Consider the following 19000-nt stretch of genomic DNA (forward strand, 5'->3'; position numbering starts at 1 on the left):
AGAGCTGTGAGTGTGTGCAGAGAGCTGCGACTGCCCCCGGCCTGCAGGCAAGAGGCTCACACACAGAGGAGGAAATATCCCAAACAAATTATTGCGATACAGTCTCTATTAAAGTCCAGCATTTTCTGGAGCTGAGTAACACCACAAAGCAATGACAGCTGTGTCCGAGGCTGCTACTCATGTTTTTATAAGGAGCTGTTATGGGTAAAAAAAAAAGAAGCCTTTTTCGGGCATAAGTTCTTTAGAGGGAGAATGGGGGTTTTTGGCACAACCTCACCAATATCCAAGGTGCATGGAAAAAGAAGAAAGTCTTGATGAGGTCAAAGAGCTTCAGCAACACTTGTAGTTTAAAGAACAGCTTTATTGAACCGTCACGTTTCGGGTTGGTTCGATAAAGTTGTTCTTTAAACTACAGGCACAAGTTATGCCAGGTACTGCGGATTCATATTTTCACTGTTAAACCACTGATAAGCAAGAAGTCAAGGACAGTCTAAAGACAGTCGTACTTGCAGAGTATTCCTGGTTGTGTTGTAAATACATTGGTGCTCTGTTTATTTCTTTATTTATTTTTATGAGGAGTGATGATCTAAGTGGTGCGGCCCAGCGGCCAGATAAGGGTACAGAAAGGAGTTTCTGTACCGGCTCGGGCTTAGCTTTTACTCGTCTTACACACAAGCTAAGTAGAGGGTAGACAGGTGTGTGTGTGTGTGTGTGTGTGTGTTTCATCATGTTTATTTTCTCAGGCAACCAAAGAGACAAAGTGAAGTGTGCTCAGTTTTGTTCATTTCAGTTTAATCAAGTTTAATGGCCGGTGGGTGTGCTTGTGCAATAAAGTGATAATGCTTCTAATCAGCAGTAACTGAATCAATTTATCTCCACGTTAGAAAACTTGCACACTTATTGCTCAGTGGCAAAGTATGAGTTTCACACATTGTTCCCGGATAACGGGGCTTTAAACGAGGCGTCAACCTTGAACTGCAGTGATCGGTGTTTTAGTCCAAACCATAGACTGTATATAAAGACGAACAACGTGACAGTTTCTCCAAAGTGTAACTTTTCAGTCTGGATCGCCCCCTGGTGTCCGTGTGCAGTATAGGTCATAAAGCCCGCCCCTCCATGTTAATGAATCGGACATCGGCCAAACTGAAAACTTAAAGTACACACCAAATAATTTTCCAAAGATGGTTTCTGTCACCAAAGGTAGTTCTCATTACCCCGATGTTTGTTCAAGTGTTTGTTTTATGACAAGTTTGATTTTGATGAGTAATTCAAATCCACAAAAAGGGGATTTTCTGTCATGATTGACAGCTATGAAAGCCAATCCATGTGCTTGCCTTCAATGGGGCTGCTCACAATTGGTTGGACGGGTGTTTTGGAGGGAACACTGCCAATGCAGATATCGCTACAGCGCAGACTCTGGCTCCGAAATGACAAATGACAAATGTCAAAATGGCAGAGGCCGTAACCAGGATGTTTTAGCTTCACTCAAGCATAGCAGGGGTAAGTTGGGGCACATCATCCATCTTTATATACAATCTATAGTGCAAACCAATAACTGTGTGTTAATATAGATGAGGGGCTTTCACCTCCTCTCACTGTAGACAATATTAGGGCATAGATTGGCTGTCACAGCTGTCAGTCATGGTGGAAAATCCCCCTTTTAGTATAATTTAATATCTCATTAAAACCTAACTTATAAAAATGATCACCTGAACAAACATCAGGGTGATGAGAACCACCTTCAGTGACAGAAACCATCTTTGGGATAATTTTATTTGGCGTGTACTTTGAGTTTTTAGTTTGCCACATTTACTAACATGGAGGGCCGGGCTTTATGGCCTATACTGCAGTCAGACACCAGGGGGCGATCCAAAAGTTATACTTTGGGGGAGCTGTTATGTCGTCCATCTTTATTATCTGGCTTTAGCCCAAACAGGGGTCTTTATAGCATGTTGTTCCCAATCTCCTATAATTCCTGTCGTCTTTTCCCCTTTTGTCTCACTAATAAAGGAATTAAATGCATAAAAACGATTTAAAAACATCAAATACTAATTGTATTAATTTTTAAGTACTCAGTTTAGTAATGATGAATGACCTGAAACTGGCAACATATTGTAGCATTCTGTAAGAACATGAACAGGAAACATCAGTGTTTATATTTTAATGTTTATTTAAAAGGGCACAGCATATTAATGAACATCAGTATAAAATACAAATGTAAACATGCCGGAGTTAGCGGGACTGCTAATTTACGGAGTGCCTTGGCAGGCAACAAACAATAGAAATATCAAAAGAGAAAGAAAAAGAAATACAAAAAAGTATATTATTCAAAGCAAAAACAGCATTTACAACTTGTTTGTTTTGCGTTATTACTTTTAGTTTAGCAAATCTGACTGTAAATGAAAGTTTAAAATACACCTGAGTGCTTTTGATTGTTCAAACAGGGAGGAGTGAGTGACGATGTGTCCCTGACTGCATACATCACCGCCGCCCTGCTGGAGCTGGACAGCAACGCCTCGGTAAGTCTGGCGCCACCCTCTTCCTGCTCAGACCTTCATGATCAGCCCAGACATTGACGCATCTGAGACATTCATCTGTTGAACTCTAAAGGGTCTTTCCTTCAATTTAATTTGTCACGTTGTCACATTTTGTGTTTGCTCGTGCTGCGACAGGACCCCATGGTCCAGAACTGCCTGAACTGTCTGAAGGCAGCAGTGGGCGGCCAGATGGACAACCTGTACACCACGGCGCTGCTGTCCTACACCTTCACTCTGGCTGGAGACGAAGAGATGAGGAGCAAACTCATCACTTATCTGCACCAGAAGTCCAACACACAGGGTGAGGCAGAGAAACCATCAACATCTGCACTTCTAGCTTTTCAGCTGTTTTTTTCCCCTCTAATTTATCCAAAAGTTCAAGCGCTGAATGACGTTGAAATGACAACGAAGTGACGAAGTTGAGGTGTAAGCACTGAAAGGAGTTGAAGTGTCATTTTAAATGTAGATGATAAATTGTGCTAAAATCTTTCAGCAGAAGTGGTGAAAGATTTCGAAGTTTAAGATCTGAATGAAATTGTAGTAAATTGAACTGAAAGCTGAAATTTCAGGTGAAACTCGACATTTGCATTGAACAGAGTTGACGCCTCAGTTGAAGAGGAATGTGAATGAAGTTGAAAAGTCGATTTAGGAGGAAGTATCGATTGAGGTCTAAGCACTGAAAGGAGATGAAGTGTCATTTTAAATGTAGATGATAAATTGCACTAAAATATTTCAGTTGAAGTGCTGAGAGATGTTGAAGTGTAAGAACTGAAAGCTGAAATTTGTATTTATAGGAGAAACTTAAAATTTGATGGTTTGAAGTGTGAACATTGAACAGAGTTGACATGTAAGTTGAAGAGGAATGTGAATGAAGTTGAAATGTCAGTCTATGTGCAAATTTTAAGTGTTAAAAATTTTAGCGGAAGTGCTGAGGTGTGTTCACTGTAAGCAGTTGAAGTTACAGTTGAACTGTAAGGGCCGGCGTTTATGTAGATTTTTTTTGTCTGACTGAGAGAGTTTAATTGTTCGCGTTGAGAAGAGTGTGTACGCGGCGGCTTAAAGAAAAAGCAATGTGCCCAGCATCAACAGAAGCAAATCCACGTGTCCTTAAAAACAGGCTGGGAGTGCTTTTAATGCCTCTGTGTCAGTGGTTGTTTTTCAGGTTGTTTGTCCCATTCTGATGGATGTGACATCTCAAGAACACCTCAAGGGTATTACTTCAAATTTGGCACTAACGTTCATTTGGACTTGATGATGAACTGATAAGATTTTAGCTGTCAAAAAACAAAGTTACTCTCACCTTGCATGTGTCTCATTCTCCTGAACACAATATCTCAAAAACACCTTGAGGGAATTTACTTTAATTTGGCACAAATGTCCACTTACACTCAACAATGACCTGATTAGATTTTGGTGGTCAAAGGTTGAAGGTTAGTGTGATCTCGATTGTCTCCTTTTTGTATATGGGATATCTCAAGAACACCTTTAGGGATTTTTTTCACGTTTGGCACGAACATCCACTTGGACTCAACACCAAATTAATTAGGATTTGGTATTCAAAGGCCCAGGTCACTGTGACCTTGCATATGTCTCATTTTCGTGACTGCAATGTCTGAAGATGGCCTTGAGGGAGTTTCCTCAAATTTGGCACAAATGTGTACTTGAACTCAAGAATGAACTGATTTGAATTTGGAGGTCGTAGGTCAATTCTAGTTTTATGAAGTGCAAGAATTAAGTGCTCCCCCGTGCCCTGCCATCACTTTTCTGCAAAAGAAAAAAAAGCCATGTGGACACACGCACAAAGATCTGAAAGTAGTGGAACCATCAGTTGAGGATAAAAGATCTGTTCAAGTGTCAATTGAAATGCAGTGAGTGGAGGCAGTTTCAGTAAAGTGTAAGTGATGAAAGCACTTGAAATGTCATTTAAAGGTTAAGTTTATCAGACAAAAGAATGCCTCTCCAGCTAAAGGCTGAGCGAGTGTGATGTTAAAAGATTATTTGTTAATGTTTTGGTCTTATTTTTATATTGTTTAAATTATCTTGCCTGTTTTTTCTTCTTCATTGTGGCATTTGTGTTTTTATCAAATATTATCTTTGAACTTCGTAGTTTCAAAATTACAATAAAAGGGTGGTATTCAAAAATGAGTTTTAACAGCTGTAACATGGCTGTTAGTGTTATTTGAACATTCGATGAATGTCGTGTCTAAAACTGACGCACTAAAACGACCTCTGTAATACATACATTACAGAACGGGGATCTGTTGTGGTAAATTCTGCAGTACATGTTGAATTTAACTGAAGTGCAAGTTAATCATTCATCAACGTCCTGATTAATGACTCCACTGTTTATTTATTTATTTAGTGTTTATTTAAAAGAGACATATCATGTTAATGAACATCAGTATAAAATCCAAATGTAATATGCTGGAGTTAATAGGACTGCTAATTTACAGACAAAAGAAGACAAAATAAAACACTGCAACAATTCATACAGAGGACAAAAGTGCATTAAGTGTAATGTGTCTGGCAGGTGGCACCCGTCACTGGGACAGAGCAGGGGCTTCTGGGAAAGGCCTGGACTCTTTGGAGGTGGAGATGACCTCCTACGTGCTGCTGGCTCTGCTCTCCGGTCCAGCTATGCAGGATTTCGGTTTGGATTACTCTTCCAGCATCGTCCGCTGGCTCGCCCAGCAGCAGAATCCGTACGGGGGCTTCTCCTCCACACAGGTACGACAGATCACACACAGAGGGGCTTCAAGGGAAGCCTTTAAGCCTCTAACTGTTCATTAATGACGCATTTTTAACCTCTCTGCTCCTCAGGACACTGTGGTGGCCCTCCAGGCTCTGGCTAAGTACGGCGCTGCCACCTACAGCTCGGAGGGCAGCACTACAGTGACGGTGACGTCGTTAGGAGGCCTGAACAAAGAGTTCATGGTGGATCAGAGCAACAGGCTGCTGTACCAGGAGGAGAGGCTGAGCGAGGTCCCGGGGGAGTACACGGTCAGAGCCCAGGGACAGAGCTGTGTGCTGGCACAGGTACGATCAGGTCAACACCACGTGTGCAGCACGAACATGTCACTGAGCTGAAGTAGGAGAAAGGCAAAAGAGAAGGAGGAGAACTTGGAGGCAAAGATAAAAACTGGACCACAGTCGATCAAAACTCGCTGCTGTCGGGCGCAAAATTGTATCTCCAGAATTGCTACTTTTCAGGAGGTTTAGTACATTAAAATACATTTAATTGGTTGAGAAATTGTGAAATTTACCGATAGACATAGAGGGAAACTAATGAAATTAATTTCTGAAAAAAAAAATGCAAACAGTCAAATGTGAAGGTTTGTGTCCGACAACGACGATATTTTGTGAAATTGTGTGGATATATAAAAGCTGTAAAACACCAGTTAAAAATACTCATAAATATCATAAATATATATACAGGCAGTATGTTGAAGGCCCTGTAATTTACCGTCAAATAAATCCAAGCAGACTGATATTTTCAATGAATTTTAGATTTTTGGGTAATAAAAAAAAAAGTCAGATCTGCAAACAATAATGATGCGCAGGATTTTCAGAAAGGCAGTATTTTGTATATATATTTAACTTGATGTTTTTTTGCAATAGACTTGAAAAAGGTTTTATTTATAGCTATTTATCAAGGAACAATGTTCGTATAGTCATGAAAAACCTGGAAAATTTATTAAATTTGCAAATAGCAATTTCCAGGCCTGGAAAAGTTTTGGAAAAAAACTTAAACTGTATTTAATCAATGATAATTTTTGTTTTTACAGTTTCTGGCAATGATAAATGCTGTGATTTTGGAGACCTTTGCATATAACATGCCTTCTAAACATGATTTATTTAAAGGTCACCAAAAAGTCTTCTTCCTCTTCGAAAAAGATCCAACATTTTTAAAGAAAAAAAGGCATTTTTTCAATTAAAACAAGCCTTCAAACCCACTTGTAAAATAAATACGAAATACAGCCATTTAATGTTGTTTGCCCCGAGCCTAAAGCCAAAATAAAACACTTAAGTCCCTCCCCACGCTTATATATGTATATATATATGTGTGTGTGTGTGTGTGTGTGTGTGTGTATATATATATACATATATAAAGCTGTTAGAGAATAATGAAAAAAACCTGATAAGTTGTAACGATGGTCGTTTCTGAGAAAAAATAAAATACATTGAATTGTATCTCTTTAAATTGTAGTGATGTCATTAATGAAGGTTTATTGATGTTTTTGGGATAATCTGTCTCTCCGTAGATCTCCATGCATTACAACATCCCCCCTCCCCCCGACTTCTCTGCCTTCAACATCTCCACTAACACCATGGCTAAATGCAACATCAGCCGGCCTCAGCTCATCCTCTTTGTGCACGTCAGGTAGGTGTGCGTGTGCGCGTATATGTGTGCTTGCGTGTGCGATGACTGCTAACTGTTTTATTTTTGTTTCAGTGCAATTCATACATAAATAGGTTTTGTTATTAAAAGTGATTTTGAATGATGATTCTGCTCTTCAGGAGATTTTGTTGCATCAGCAAAGAGCACCATAATGTAACCCAGAACGACCTTTGCGATGACCTTTACATAAACCAGCCTGCATACTTGTTAGTGTTGCATTAACTGCAATTTATTACGAAAAACCTTTCTTAAATGTGTAAACTTTATGATTACGATAACTGTTAATTTATTCTACTATGGACACGTCCCCAATTTTCAGCCAGTTTGTATCATAACAATGTGAGCAGAATGTGTAAATGAACTGTGCTAAGTGCCCTGATTTCCCCGATCATTTGCCAGCAATGGCCGTTGCCCAATCTACAGGTTGTAATCCTCATTTTCGTGTGGCCACCACCTCGCACACAACTACTACAGAAGCGGATCAAGCGACACATTGACATTTTTAGTTAATTTTTCGACATGCTATTTTATTGCAGCATTCAATGCTATGGCGTGTCTCAGCACATTATTTTATGCGGTTTTCAGCTGTTTTCAGCTGTTTTTGTCATAATGTCATAATTTGACGTTTTTCGAATGTTTTCGCAACATTCTATACTATAGCATGTCTTATTGCGCTATTTGTTTTTGGGACATGTCATTTTTTGACATTTTTGCCATACTATAGCCTTGCTTTTTTGGTCATTTTTTGGACGTTGTGTATTATGGTGTTTTTGCTATATTATTGCAGCATTCAATCCTATGGCGTGTCTCAGCACGCTATTTAATGCAATTTTGAGGTGTTTTAAGCTGTTTTTGGGACATGTCATTTTTTGCCATTTTGCCATTTTTGCCATACTATAGCCTTGCTTTTTTGGTCGTTTTTTGGACGTTGTATATTATGGTGTTTTTGGCCATTTTTGCACATTTAAATGCTATGGCGTGTCTCAGCACGCCACTTAAAGTTGTTTTGAGGTGATTTAAGCTGTTTTTGGGACATGTCATTTTTTGCCATTTTGCCATTTTGCCATTTTTGCCATACTATAGCCTTGCTATTTTGGTCATTTTTTGGATGTTCTACATAATGGTGTTTTTGGTCATTTTTGCATATTTAAATGCTATGGTGTGTCTTAGCACGCTATTTAATGCTGTTTTGATGTGTTTTAAGATGTTTTTGGGACATGTCATTTTTTGCCATTTTGCCATTTTTGCCATACTATAGCCTTGCTTTTTTGGTCATTTTTTGGACGTTGTATATTATGGTGTTTTTGATCATTTTTGCATATTTAAATACTATGGCATGTCTCAGCACGCCACTTAAAGTTGTTTTGAGGTGATTTAAGCTGTTTTTGGGACATGTCATTTTTTGCCATTTTGCCATTTTTGCCATACTATAGCCTTGCTATTTTGGTCATTTTTTGGACGTTGTATATTATGGTGTTTTTGGTCATTTTTGCACATTTAAATGCGATGGCGTGTCTTAGCACGCTACTTAACGCTGTTTTGAGGTGTTTTAAGATGTTTTTGGGACATGTCATTTTTTGCCATTTTGCCATTTTTGCCATACTATAGCCTTGCTATTTTGATCATTTTTTGGACGTTGTATATTATGGTGTTTTTTGCCATTTTTGCATAGTTAAATGCTATGGCATGTCTCAGCACGCTATTTTTTGCTGTTTTGAGGTGTTTTAAGCTGTTTTTGGGACATGTCATTTTTTGCCATTTTGCCATTTTTGCCATACTATAGCCTTGCTATTTTTGTCATTTTTTGGACATTGTATATTATGGTGTTTTTGGCCATTTTTGCACATTTAAGTGCTATGGCGTGTCTCAGCACTCTATTTAATGCTGTTTTGAGGTGATTTAAGGTGTTTTTGGGAAATGCAATTTTTTGCCATTTTTGCCATACTATAGCCTTGCTTTTTTGGTCATTTTTTGGATGTTGTATATTATGGTGTTTTTGGTCATTTTTGCACATTTAAATGCTATGGCGTGTCTTAGCACTCTATTTTATGCTGTTTTGAGGTGATTTAAACTGTTTTTTGGGACATGTCATTTTAGCCATTTTGCCATTTTTGCCATACTATAGCCTTGCTATTTTGGTCATTCTTTGGACGTTGTATATTATGGTGTTTTTGGCAATATTTCCATGTTTAAATGCTATGGCGTGTTTCAGCACTCTATTTAATGCTGTTTTGAGGTGATTTAAGGTGTTTTTGGGAAATGCAATTTTTTGCCATTTTTGCCATACTATAGCCTTGCTTTTTTGGTCATTTTTTGGATGTTGTATATTATGGTGTTTTTGATCATTTTTGCATATTTAAATACTATGGCATGTCTCAGCACGCCACTTAAAGTTGTTTTGAGGTGATTTAAGCTGTTTTTGGGACATGTCATTTTTTGCCATTTTGCCATTTTTGCCATACTATAGCCTTGCTATTTTGATCATTTTTTGGACATTGTATATTATGGTGTTTTTGGCCATTTTTGCACATTTAAGTGCTATGGCGTGTCTTAGCACTCTATTTTATGCTGTTTTGAGGTGTTTTAAGCTGTTTTTGGGAAATGCCATTTTGCCATTTTGCCATTTTTGCCATACTATAGCCTTGCTATTTTGGTCGTTTTTTGGACGTTGTATATTATGGTGTTTTTGGCAATATTTCCATGTTTAAATGCTATGGCGTGTCTCAGCACTCTATTTAATGCTGTTTTGAGGTGATTTAAGCTGTTTTTGGGAAATGCAATTTTTTGCCATTTTTGCCATACCATAGCCTTGCTTTTTTGGTCATTTTTTGGATGTTGTATATTATGGTGTTTTTGGTCATTTTTGCATATTTAAATGCTATGGCGTGTCTCAGCACGCCACTTAACGCTGTTTTGAGGTGATTTAAACTGTTTTTGGGACATGTCATTTTTTGCCATTTTGACATTTTTGCCATACTATAGCCTTGCTATTTTTGTCATTTTTTGGATGTTGTATATTATGGTGTTTTTGATCAGTTTTGCATATTTAAATACTATGGCATGTCTCAGCACGCCACTTAAAGTTGTTTTGAGGTGATTTAAGCTGTTTTTGGGACATGTCATTTTTTGCAATTTTGCCATTTTTGCCATACTATAGCCTTGCTATTTTTGTCATTTTTTGGACGTTGTATATTATGGTGTTTTTGGTCATTTTTGCACATTTAAATGCTATGGCGTGTCTCAGCACGCCACTTAACGCTGTTTTGAGGTGATTTAAACTGTTTTTGGGACATGTCATTTTTAGCCATTTTGCCATTTTTGCCATACTATAGCCTTGCTATTTTGGTCATTCTTTGGACATTGTATATTATGGTGTTTTTGGTCATTTTTGCACATTTAAATGCTATGGCATGTCTCAGCACGCCACTTAACGCTGTTTTGAGGTGATTTAAACTGTTTTTGGGACATGTCATTTTTTGCCATTTTGACATTTTTGCCATACTATAGCCTTGCTATTTTTGTCATTTTTTGGATGTTGTATATTATGGTGTTTTTGATCAGTTTTGCATATTTAAATACTATGGCATGTCTCAGCACGCCACTTAAAGTTGTTTTGAGGTGATTTAAGCTGTTTTTGGGACATGTCATTTTTTGCAATTTTGCCATTTTTGCCATACTATAGCCTTGCTATTTTTGTCATTTTTTGGACGTTGTATATTATGGTGTTTTTGGTCATTTTTGCACATTTAAATGCTATGGCGTGTCTCAGCACGCCACTTAAAGTTGTTTTGAGGTGATTTAAGCTGTTTTTGGGACATGTCATTTTTAGCCATTTTGCCATTTTTGCCATACTATAGCCTTGCTATTTTGGTCATTCTTTGGACGTTGTATATTATGGTGTTTTTGGCTATTTTTGCATATTAAAATGCTATGGCTTGTCTCAGCACGCTATTTAATGCTGTTTTGAGGTGTTTTAAGCTGTTTTTGCGACATGTCATTGTTTGCCATTCTGCCATTTTTGCCATACTATAGCCTTGCTATTTTGGTCATCTTTTGGACGTTGTATATTATGGTGTTTTTGGCCATTTTTACATATTTAAATGCTATGGCAAGTCTTAGCACGCTATTTTATGCTGTTTTGAGGTGTTTTAAGCTGTTTTTGGGACATGTCATTTTTTGCCATTTTTGCCATACTATAGCCTTGCTATTTTGGTCATTTTTTGGACGTTGTATATTATGGTGTTTTTGGCCATTTTTGCACATTTAAATGCTATGGCGTGTCTTAGCACTCTATTTTATGCTGTTTTGAGGTGTTTTAAGCTGTTTTTGGGAAATGCCATTTTTTGCCATTTTGCCATTTTTGCCATACTATAGCCTTGCTATTTTGGTCGTTTTTTGGACATTGTATATTATGGTGTTTTTGGCAATATTTCCATGTTTAAATGCTATGGCGTGTCTCAGCACGCCACTTAACGCTGTTCTGAGGTGATTTAAACTGTTTTTGGGACATGTCATTTTTTGCCATTTTGACATTTTTGCCATACTATAGCCTTGCTATTTTGGTCATTTTGTGGGCGTTGTATATTATGGTGTTTTTGGTCATTTTTGCACATTTAAATGCTATGGTGTGTCTTAGCACGCTATTTAATGCTGTTTTGATGTGTTTTAAGATGTTTTTGGGACATGTCATTTTTTGCCATTTTGCCATTTTTGCCATACTATAGCCTTGCTATTTTGGTCATTTTGTGGGCGTTGTATATTATGGTGTTTTTGGACATTTTTGCATGTTTAAATGCCATGGAGTGTCTTAGCACGCTATTTTATGCTGTTTTGAGGTGTTTTAAGCTGTTTTTGGGACATGTCATTTTTGCCATTTTGCCATTTTTGCCATACTATAGCCTTGCTATTTTGGTCATTTTGTGGGCGTTGTATATTATGGTGTTTTTGGTCATTTTTGCATATCTAAATGCTATGGTGTGTCTTAGCATGCTATTTAATGCTGTTTTGATGTGTTTTAAGATGTTTTTGGGACATGTCATTTTTTGCCATTTTGTTATTTTTGCCATACTATAGCCTTGCTATTTTGGTCATTTTTTGGATGTTGTACATAATGGTGTTTTTGGTCATTTTTGCATATATAAATGCTATGGTGTGTCTTAGCAAGCTATTTAATACTGTTTTGAGGCGTTTTAAGCTGTTTTTGGGACATGTCATTTTTTGCCATTTTGCCATTTTTGCCATACTATAGCCTTGCTATTTTGGTCATTTTGTGGGCGTTGTTTATTATGGTGTTTTTGGTCATTTTTGCATAGTTAAATGCTATGGCGTGTCTTAGCACGCTATTTTATGCTGTTTTGAGGTGTTTTAAGATGTTTTTAGGACATGCCATTTTTTGCCATTTTGCCATTTTTGCCATACTATAGCCTTGCTATTTTGGTCATTTTTTGGATGTTCTACATAATGGTGTTTTTGGTCATTTTTGCACATTTAAATGCTATGGCATGTCTTAGCACGCTATTTTTTGCTGTTTTGAGGTGTTTTAAGCTGTTTTTGGGACATGTCATTTTTTGCCATTTTGCCATTTTTGCCATACTATAGCCTTGCTATTTTGGTCATTTTTTGGACATTGTATATTATGGTGTTTTTGGTCATTTTTGCACATTTAAATGCTATGGCGTGTCTTAGCAAGCTATTTAATACTGTTTTGAGGTATTTTAAGCTGTTTTTGGGACGTCATTTTTTCCATTTTTGCCATACTATAGCCTTGCTATTTTGGTCATTTTTGGATGTTCTACATAATGGTGTTTTTGGTCATTTTTGCATATTTAAATGCTATGGCGTGTCTTAGCACACTATTTTATGCTGTTTTGAGGTGTTTTAAGCTGTTTTTGGGACGTCATTTTTTGCCATTTTTGCCATACTATAGCCTTGCTATCTTGGTCATTTTTTGGACGATATATAATATGGTGTTTTTTGCCATTTTTGCATAGTTAAATGCTATGGCGTGTCTTAGCACGCTATTTTATGCTGTTTTGAGGTGTTTTAAGCTGTTTTTGGGACATGTCATTTTTTGCCATTTTGCCATTTTTGCCATACTATAGCCTTGCTATCTTGGTCATTTTTTGGACGTTGTGTATTATCGTGTTTTTGGTTATTTTTGCACATTTAAATGCTATGGTGTGTCTGAGCACGCTATTTTATGCTGTTTTGAGGTGTTTTAAGGTGTTTTTGGGACATGTCATTTTTTGCCATTTTGCCATTTTTGCCATACTATAGCCTTGCTATTTTGGTCATTTTTTGGACGTTGTATATTATGGTGTTTTTGATCATTTTTGCATATTTAAATACTATGGCTTGTCTCAGCACGCTATTTAATGCTGTTTTGAGGTGTTTTAAGCTGTTTTTGGGACATGTCATTTTTTGCCATTTTGACATTTTTGCCATACTATAGCCTTGCTATTTTGGTCATTTTTTGGACGTTGTATATTATGGTGTTTTTGGTCATTTTTGCACATTTAAATGCTATGGTGTGTCTTAGCACGCTATTTAATGCTGTTTTGATGTGTTTTAAGATGTTTTTGGGACATGTCATTTTTTGCAATTTTGCCATTTTTGCCATACTATAGCCTTGCTATTTTGGTCATTTTTTGGATGCTGTATATCATGGTGTTTTTGGCCATTTTTGCATAGTTAAATGCTATGGCGTGTCTTAGCACGCTATTTTATGCTGTTTTGAGGTGTTTTAAGATGTTTTTAGGACATGCCATTTTTTGCCATTTTGCCATTTTTGCCATACTATAGCCTTGCTATTTTGGTCATTTTTTGGATGTTCTACATAATGGTGTTTTTGGTCATTTTTGCACATTTAAATGCTATGGCATGTCTTAGCACGCTATTTTTTGCTGTTTTGAGGTGTTTTAAGCTGTTTTTGGGACATGTCATTTTTGCCATTTTTGCCATACTATAGCCTTGCAATTTTGGTCATTTTTTGGATGTTCTACATAATGGTGTTTTTGGTCATTTTTGCACATTTAAATGCTATGGTGTGTCTTAACACACTATTTTATGCTGTTTTGAGGTGTTTTAAGCTGTTTTTGGGACATGTCATTTTTTGCAATTTTGCCATTTTTGCCATACTATAGCCTTGCTATTTTGGTCATTTTTTGGACATTGTATATTATGGTGTTTTTGGTCATTTTTGCACATTTAAATGCTATGGCGTGTCTTAGCAAGCTATTTAATACTGTTTTGAGGTATTTTAAGCTGTTTTTGGGATGTCATTTTTTCCATTTTTGCCATACTATAGCCTTGCTATTTTGGTCATTTTTGGATGTTCTACATAATGGTGTTTTTGGTCATTTTTGCATATTTAAATGCTATGGCGTGTCTTAGCACACTATTTTATGCTGTTTTGAGGTGTTTTAAGCTGTTTTTGGGACGTCATTTTTTGCCATTTTTGCCATTTTTGCCATACTATAGCCTTGCTATTTTGGTTATTTTTTGAACGATGTATAATATGGTGTTTTTGGCCATTTTTGCATAGTTAAATGCTATGGCGTGTCTTATCACGCTATTTTATGCTGTTTTGAGGTGTTTTAAGCTGTTTTTGGGACATCTAATTTTTTGCCATTTTGCCATTTTTGCCATACTATAGCCTTGCTATTTTGATCATTTTTTGGACGTTGTATATTATGGTGTTTTTTGCCATTTTTGCATCGTTAAATGCTATGGCATGTCTCAGCACGCTATTTTATGCTGTTTTGAGGTGTTTTAAGCTGTTTTTGGGACATGTCATTTTTTGCCATTTTGCCATTTTTGCCATACTATAGCCTTGCTATTTTGGTCATTTTTTGGACGTTGTATATTATGGTGTTTTTGGTCATTTTTGCATATTTAAATGCTATGGTGTGTCTCAGCACGCTATTTTATGCTGTTTTGAGGTGTTTTAAGCTGTTTTTGGGACATGTCATTTTTTGCCATTTTGCCATTTTTGCCATACTATAGCCTTGCTATTTTGGTCATTTTTTGGACGTTGTATATTATGGTGTTTTTGATCATTTTTGCATATTTAAATACTATGGCTTGTCTCAGCACGCTATTTAATGCTGTTTTGAGGTGTTTTAAGCTGTTTTTGGGACATGTCATTTTTTGCCATTTTGACATTTTTGCCATACTATAGCCTTGCTATTTTGATCATTTTTTGGACGTTGTATATTATGGTATTTTTTGCCATTTTTGCATCGTTAAATGCTATGGCATGTCTCAGCACGCTATTTTATGCTGTTTTGAGGTGTTTTAAGATGTTTTTGGGACATGTCATTTTTTGCCATTTTGCCATTTTTTCCATACTATAGCCTTGCTATTTTGGTCATTTTTTGGATGCTGTATATCATGGTGTTTTTGGCCATTTTTGCACATTTAAATGCTATGGCGTGTCTCAGCACGCTATTTTATGCTGTTTTGAGGTGTTTTAAGCTGTTTTTGGGACATGTCATTTTTTGCCATTTTGCCATTTTTGCCATACTATAGCCTTGCTATTTTGGTCATATTTCGGACGTTCTACATAATGGTGTTTTTGGTCATTTTTGCATATCTAAATGCTATGGTGTGTCTTAGCACGCTATTTAATGCTGTTTTGATGTGTTTTAAGATGTTTTTGGGACATGTCATTTTTTGCCATTTTTGCCATTTTTTCCATACTATAGCCTTGCTATTTTGGTCATTTTTTGGATGCTGTATATCATGGTGTTTTTGGCCATTTTTGCACATTTAAATGCTATGGCGTGTCTCAGCACGCCAATTAACACTGTTTTGAGGTGTTTTAAGCTGTTTTTGGGACATGCCATTTTTTGCCATTTTGCCATTTTTGCCATACTATAGCCTTGCTATTTTGGTCATTTTTTGGATGTTCTACATAATGGTGTTTTTGGTCATTTTTGCACATTTAAATGCTATGGCTATCTTTAGCACTCTATTTTATGCTGTTTTGAGGTATTTAAGCTGTTTTTGGGAATGCCATTTTGCCATTTTCCATTTTTGCCATACTATAGCCTTGCTATTTTGGTCATTTTTGATGTATATTATGGTGTTTTTTGGTCATATTTGCATATTTAAATGCTATGGCGTGTCTTAGCAATAATTATTTTAATGCTGTTTTGAGGTGTTTTAAGATGTTTTTGGGACATGTCATTTTTTGCCATTTTGCCATACTATAGCCTTGCTATTTTGGTTATTTTTTGAACGATGTATAATATGGTGTTTTTGGCCATTTTTGCATAGTTAAATGCTATGGCGCATGTCTCAGCACGCATTTTATGCTGTTTTGAGGTGTTTTAAATGTTTTTGGGACATGTCATTTTTTACATATTTGCCATTTTTGCTATACTATAGCCTTGCTATTTTGGTCATTTTTGACGTCTACATAATGGTGTTTTGGCCATTTTTGTACATTCTAAATGCGGTATATGTCTTTTAGCACGCTATTTTTTATGCTGTTTTGATGTGTTTTAAGATGTTTTTGGGACATGTCATTTTTCCCAATTTGCTATTTTTGCCATACCTATAGCCTTGCTATTTTGATCATTTTTGACGTTGTATATATGGTATTTTGAGTCATTTTGCATTTAAATGCTAATGGCATATCTCTACGCTTATTTTATGTTGTTTGAGGTGTTTTAAGCTGTTTTTTGGGCATGTCATTTTTTTTCATTTTGCCATTTTGCCATACTATAGCCTTTATTTTGGTCATTTTTTGACATGTATATTATGGTGTTTTGGTCATTTTGCACATTTAAATGCTATGGCGTGTCTTAGCATGCTATTTTACTGTTTTGAGGTATTTGTTGTTTTGGACATATCATTTTTGCCATATCCATTTTTGCCATACTATAGCCTTGTTATTTTGGTCATTTTGACGTTCTATATAATGGTGTTTTTGTCCATTTTTGCATCATTTAAATGCTATAGCATGTCATCATACGCTTTTATGTTGTTTTGATGGGTGTTTTGTTTTTGCACATTTTTTTGGGACATATCATTTTGCCATTTTGCCATACTATAGCAACCTTGCTATTTTGTCATTTTTGATCGTTGTATATTATGGTGTTTTTTGGCCATTTTGCATCAAAATGCATGGCGTGTCTTAGCACGCTATTTTTATGCTGTTTTGAGGTGTTTTGCTGTTTTGGGACATGTCATTTTGCCATTTTGCCATTTTTGCCATACTATAGCCTTGCTATTTTGGTCATTTGGACGTTCTACATAATGGTGTTTTTGGCATTTGCACATTTTCGCTATAAATGTCTCTTGCTACTTTATACCTTGTTTTGAGGTGTTTTAAATGTTTTTTGGGATTATGTTCATTTTGCCATTTTGCCATTTTTTGCCGCTACTATATTGCCTTGCTATTTGGTCATTTTTGATCTGTATATTATGGTGTTTTGGGCCATTTTGCACATTTAAATGCTATGGCACGTCTCATTTTAATTCCACCAAATTTGGCCATGTTTTTAAGCCATTTTTGCATTTTTAATATGCCTTGTTTTTGGGCCATTTTCCATTACTATATTTGTTTTTTTAGTCTTTGTCAATGAACCATGGCAAATGAATCAATATTTGATATTTTTTATTTAGGACTGTCATTTTGATGTTGCCATTAACTCAATGACATGAGAAAATAATATTAATGTATATAAAAAATGGCAAAAATGACATGTCCTGACAACAGCTTAACACTGTTTTTAGGTGTTTTAAGCTGTTTTTGGGACATGTCATTTTTCTCCAGTTTTGCCATTTTTGAATCAATGAACGATTCAAATGAATCAATATTTCATATTTTTGATTAGGACTGATGTTGATTAAAAAATTAACTCAATGACATGAGAAAATAATATTAATGTATATAAAAAATGGCAAAAATGACATGTCCTGACAACAGCTTAAATCACCTCAAAACAGCGTTAAGTGGCATGCTGAGACACACCATAGCATTTAAACATGCGGAAATGTCAATAAACACCATAATATTAAATGTCCAAAAAATGACCAAAAAAGCAAGGCTATAGTATGGCAAAAATGGCAAAATGGCAAAAAATGACATGTCCCAAAAACAGCTTAAAACACCTCAAAACAGCATAAAACAGCGTGCTAAGACTTGCCATAGCATTTTAATATGCAAAAATGGCCAAAAACACCATAATATACAATGTCCAAAGAATGACCAAAAAAGCAAGGCTATAGTATGGCAAAAATGGCAAAATGGCAAAAAATGAGATGTCCCAAAAACAGCTTAAAACACCTCAAAACAGTGTTAACGACATGCCATAGCATTTAACGATGCAAAACAAAAAACACCATAATATACAACGTCCAAAAAATGACCAAAATAGCAAGGCTATAGTATGGCAAAAATGGCAAAATGGCAAAAAATGACATGTCCCAAAAACAGCTTAAAACACCTCAAAACAGCATAAAATAGAGTGCTAAGACACGCCATAGCACTTAAATGTGCAAAAATGGCCAAAAACACCATAATATACAATGTCCAAAAAATGATCAAAATAGCAAGGCTATAGTATGGCAAAAATGGCAAAATGGCAAAAAATGACATGTCCCAAAAACATCTTAAAACACATCAAAACAGCATTAAATAGCGTGCTGAGACACGCCATCGCATTTAAATGTGCAAAAATGACCAAAAACACCATAATATACAACGTCCAAAAAATGACAAAAATAGCAAGGCTATAGTATGGCAAAAATGGCAAAATGGCAAAAAATGACATGTCCCAAAAACAGCTTAAAACACCTCAAAACAGCAAAAAATAGCGTGCTGAGACATGCCATAGCATTTAACTATGCAAAAATGGCAAAAAACACCATAATATACAACGTCCAAAAAATGATCAAAATAGCAAGGCTATAGTATGGCAAAAATGGCAAAATGGCAAAAAATGACATGTCCCAAAAACATCTTAAAACACCTCAAAACAGCGTTAAGTAGCGTGCTGAGACACGCCATCGCATTTAAATGTGCAAAAATGACCAAAAACACCATAATATACAA

The 19000-nt window shown here is 36.2% G+C and overlaps 1 protein-coding gene across 5 annotated transcripts in view; it reads left to right on the forward strand.

The window, feature by feature from the left end:
* The window catches only part of a2m1 (alpha-2-macroglobulin 1), a 60009-nt gene that overhangs the window by 31825 nt on the left and 9184 nt on the right, over window positions 1-19000 (forward strand). For all 5 annotated transcript variants that reach the window (XM_088078513.1, XM_088078514.1, XM_042486317.2 and 2 more), the window contains exons 27-31: window positions 2445-2519; window positions 2673-2838; window positions 5068-5264; window positions 5358-5573; window positions 6800-6918. In XM_088078513.1, coding sequence (XP_087934639.1) covers window positions 2445-2519; window positions 2673-2838; window positions 5068-5264; window positions 5358-5573; window positions 6800-6918 — 773 coding nt within the window. The remainder of the gene's footprint in view (window positions 1-2444; window positions 2520-2672; window positions 2839-5067; window positions 5265-5357; window positions 5574-6799; window positions 6919-19000) is intronic.

The sequence above is a fragment of the Plectropomus leopardus genome, chromosome 6 (genome assembly GCF_026936395.1).
Source record: "Plectropomus leopardus strain MGB_pleo_1.0 chromosome 6, ASM2693639v1, whole genome shotgun sequence".
Lineage (NCBI taxonomy): Eukaryota > Metazoa > Chordata > Actinopteri > Perciformes > Serranidae > Plectropomus > Plectropomus leopardus.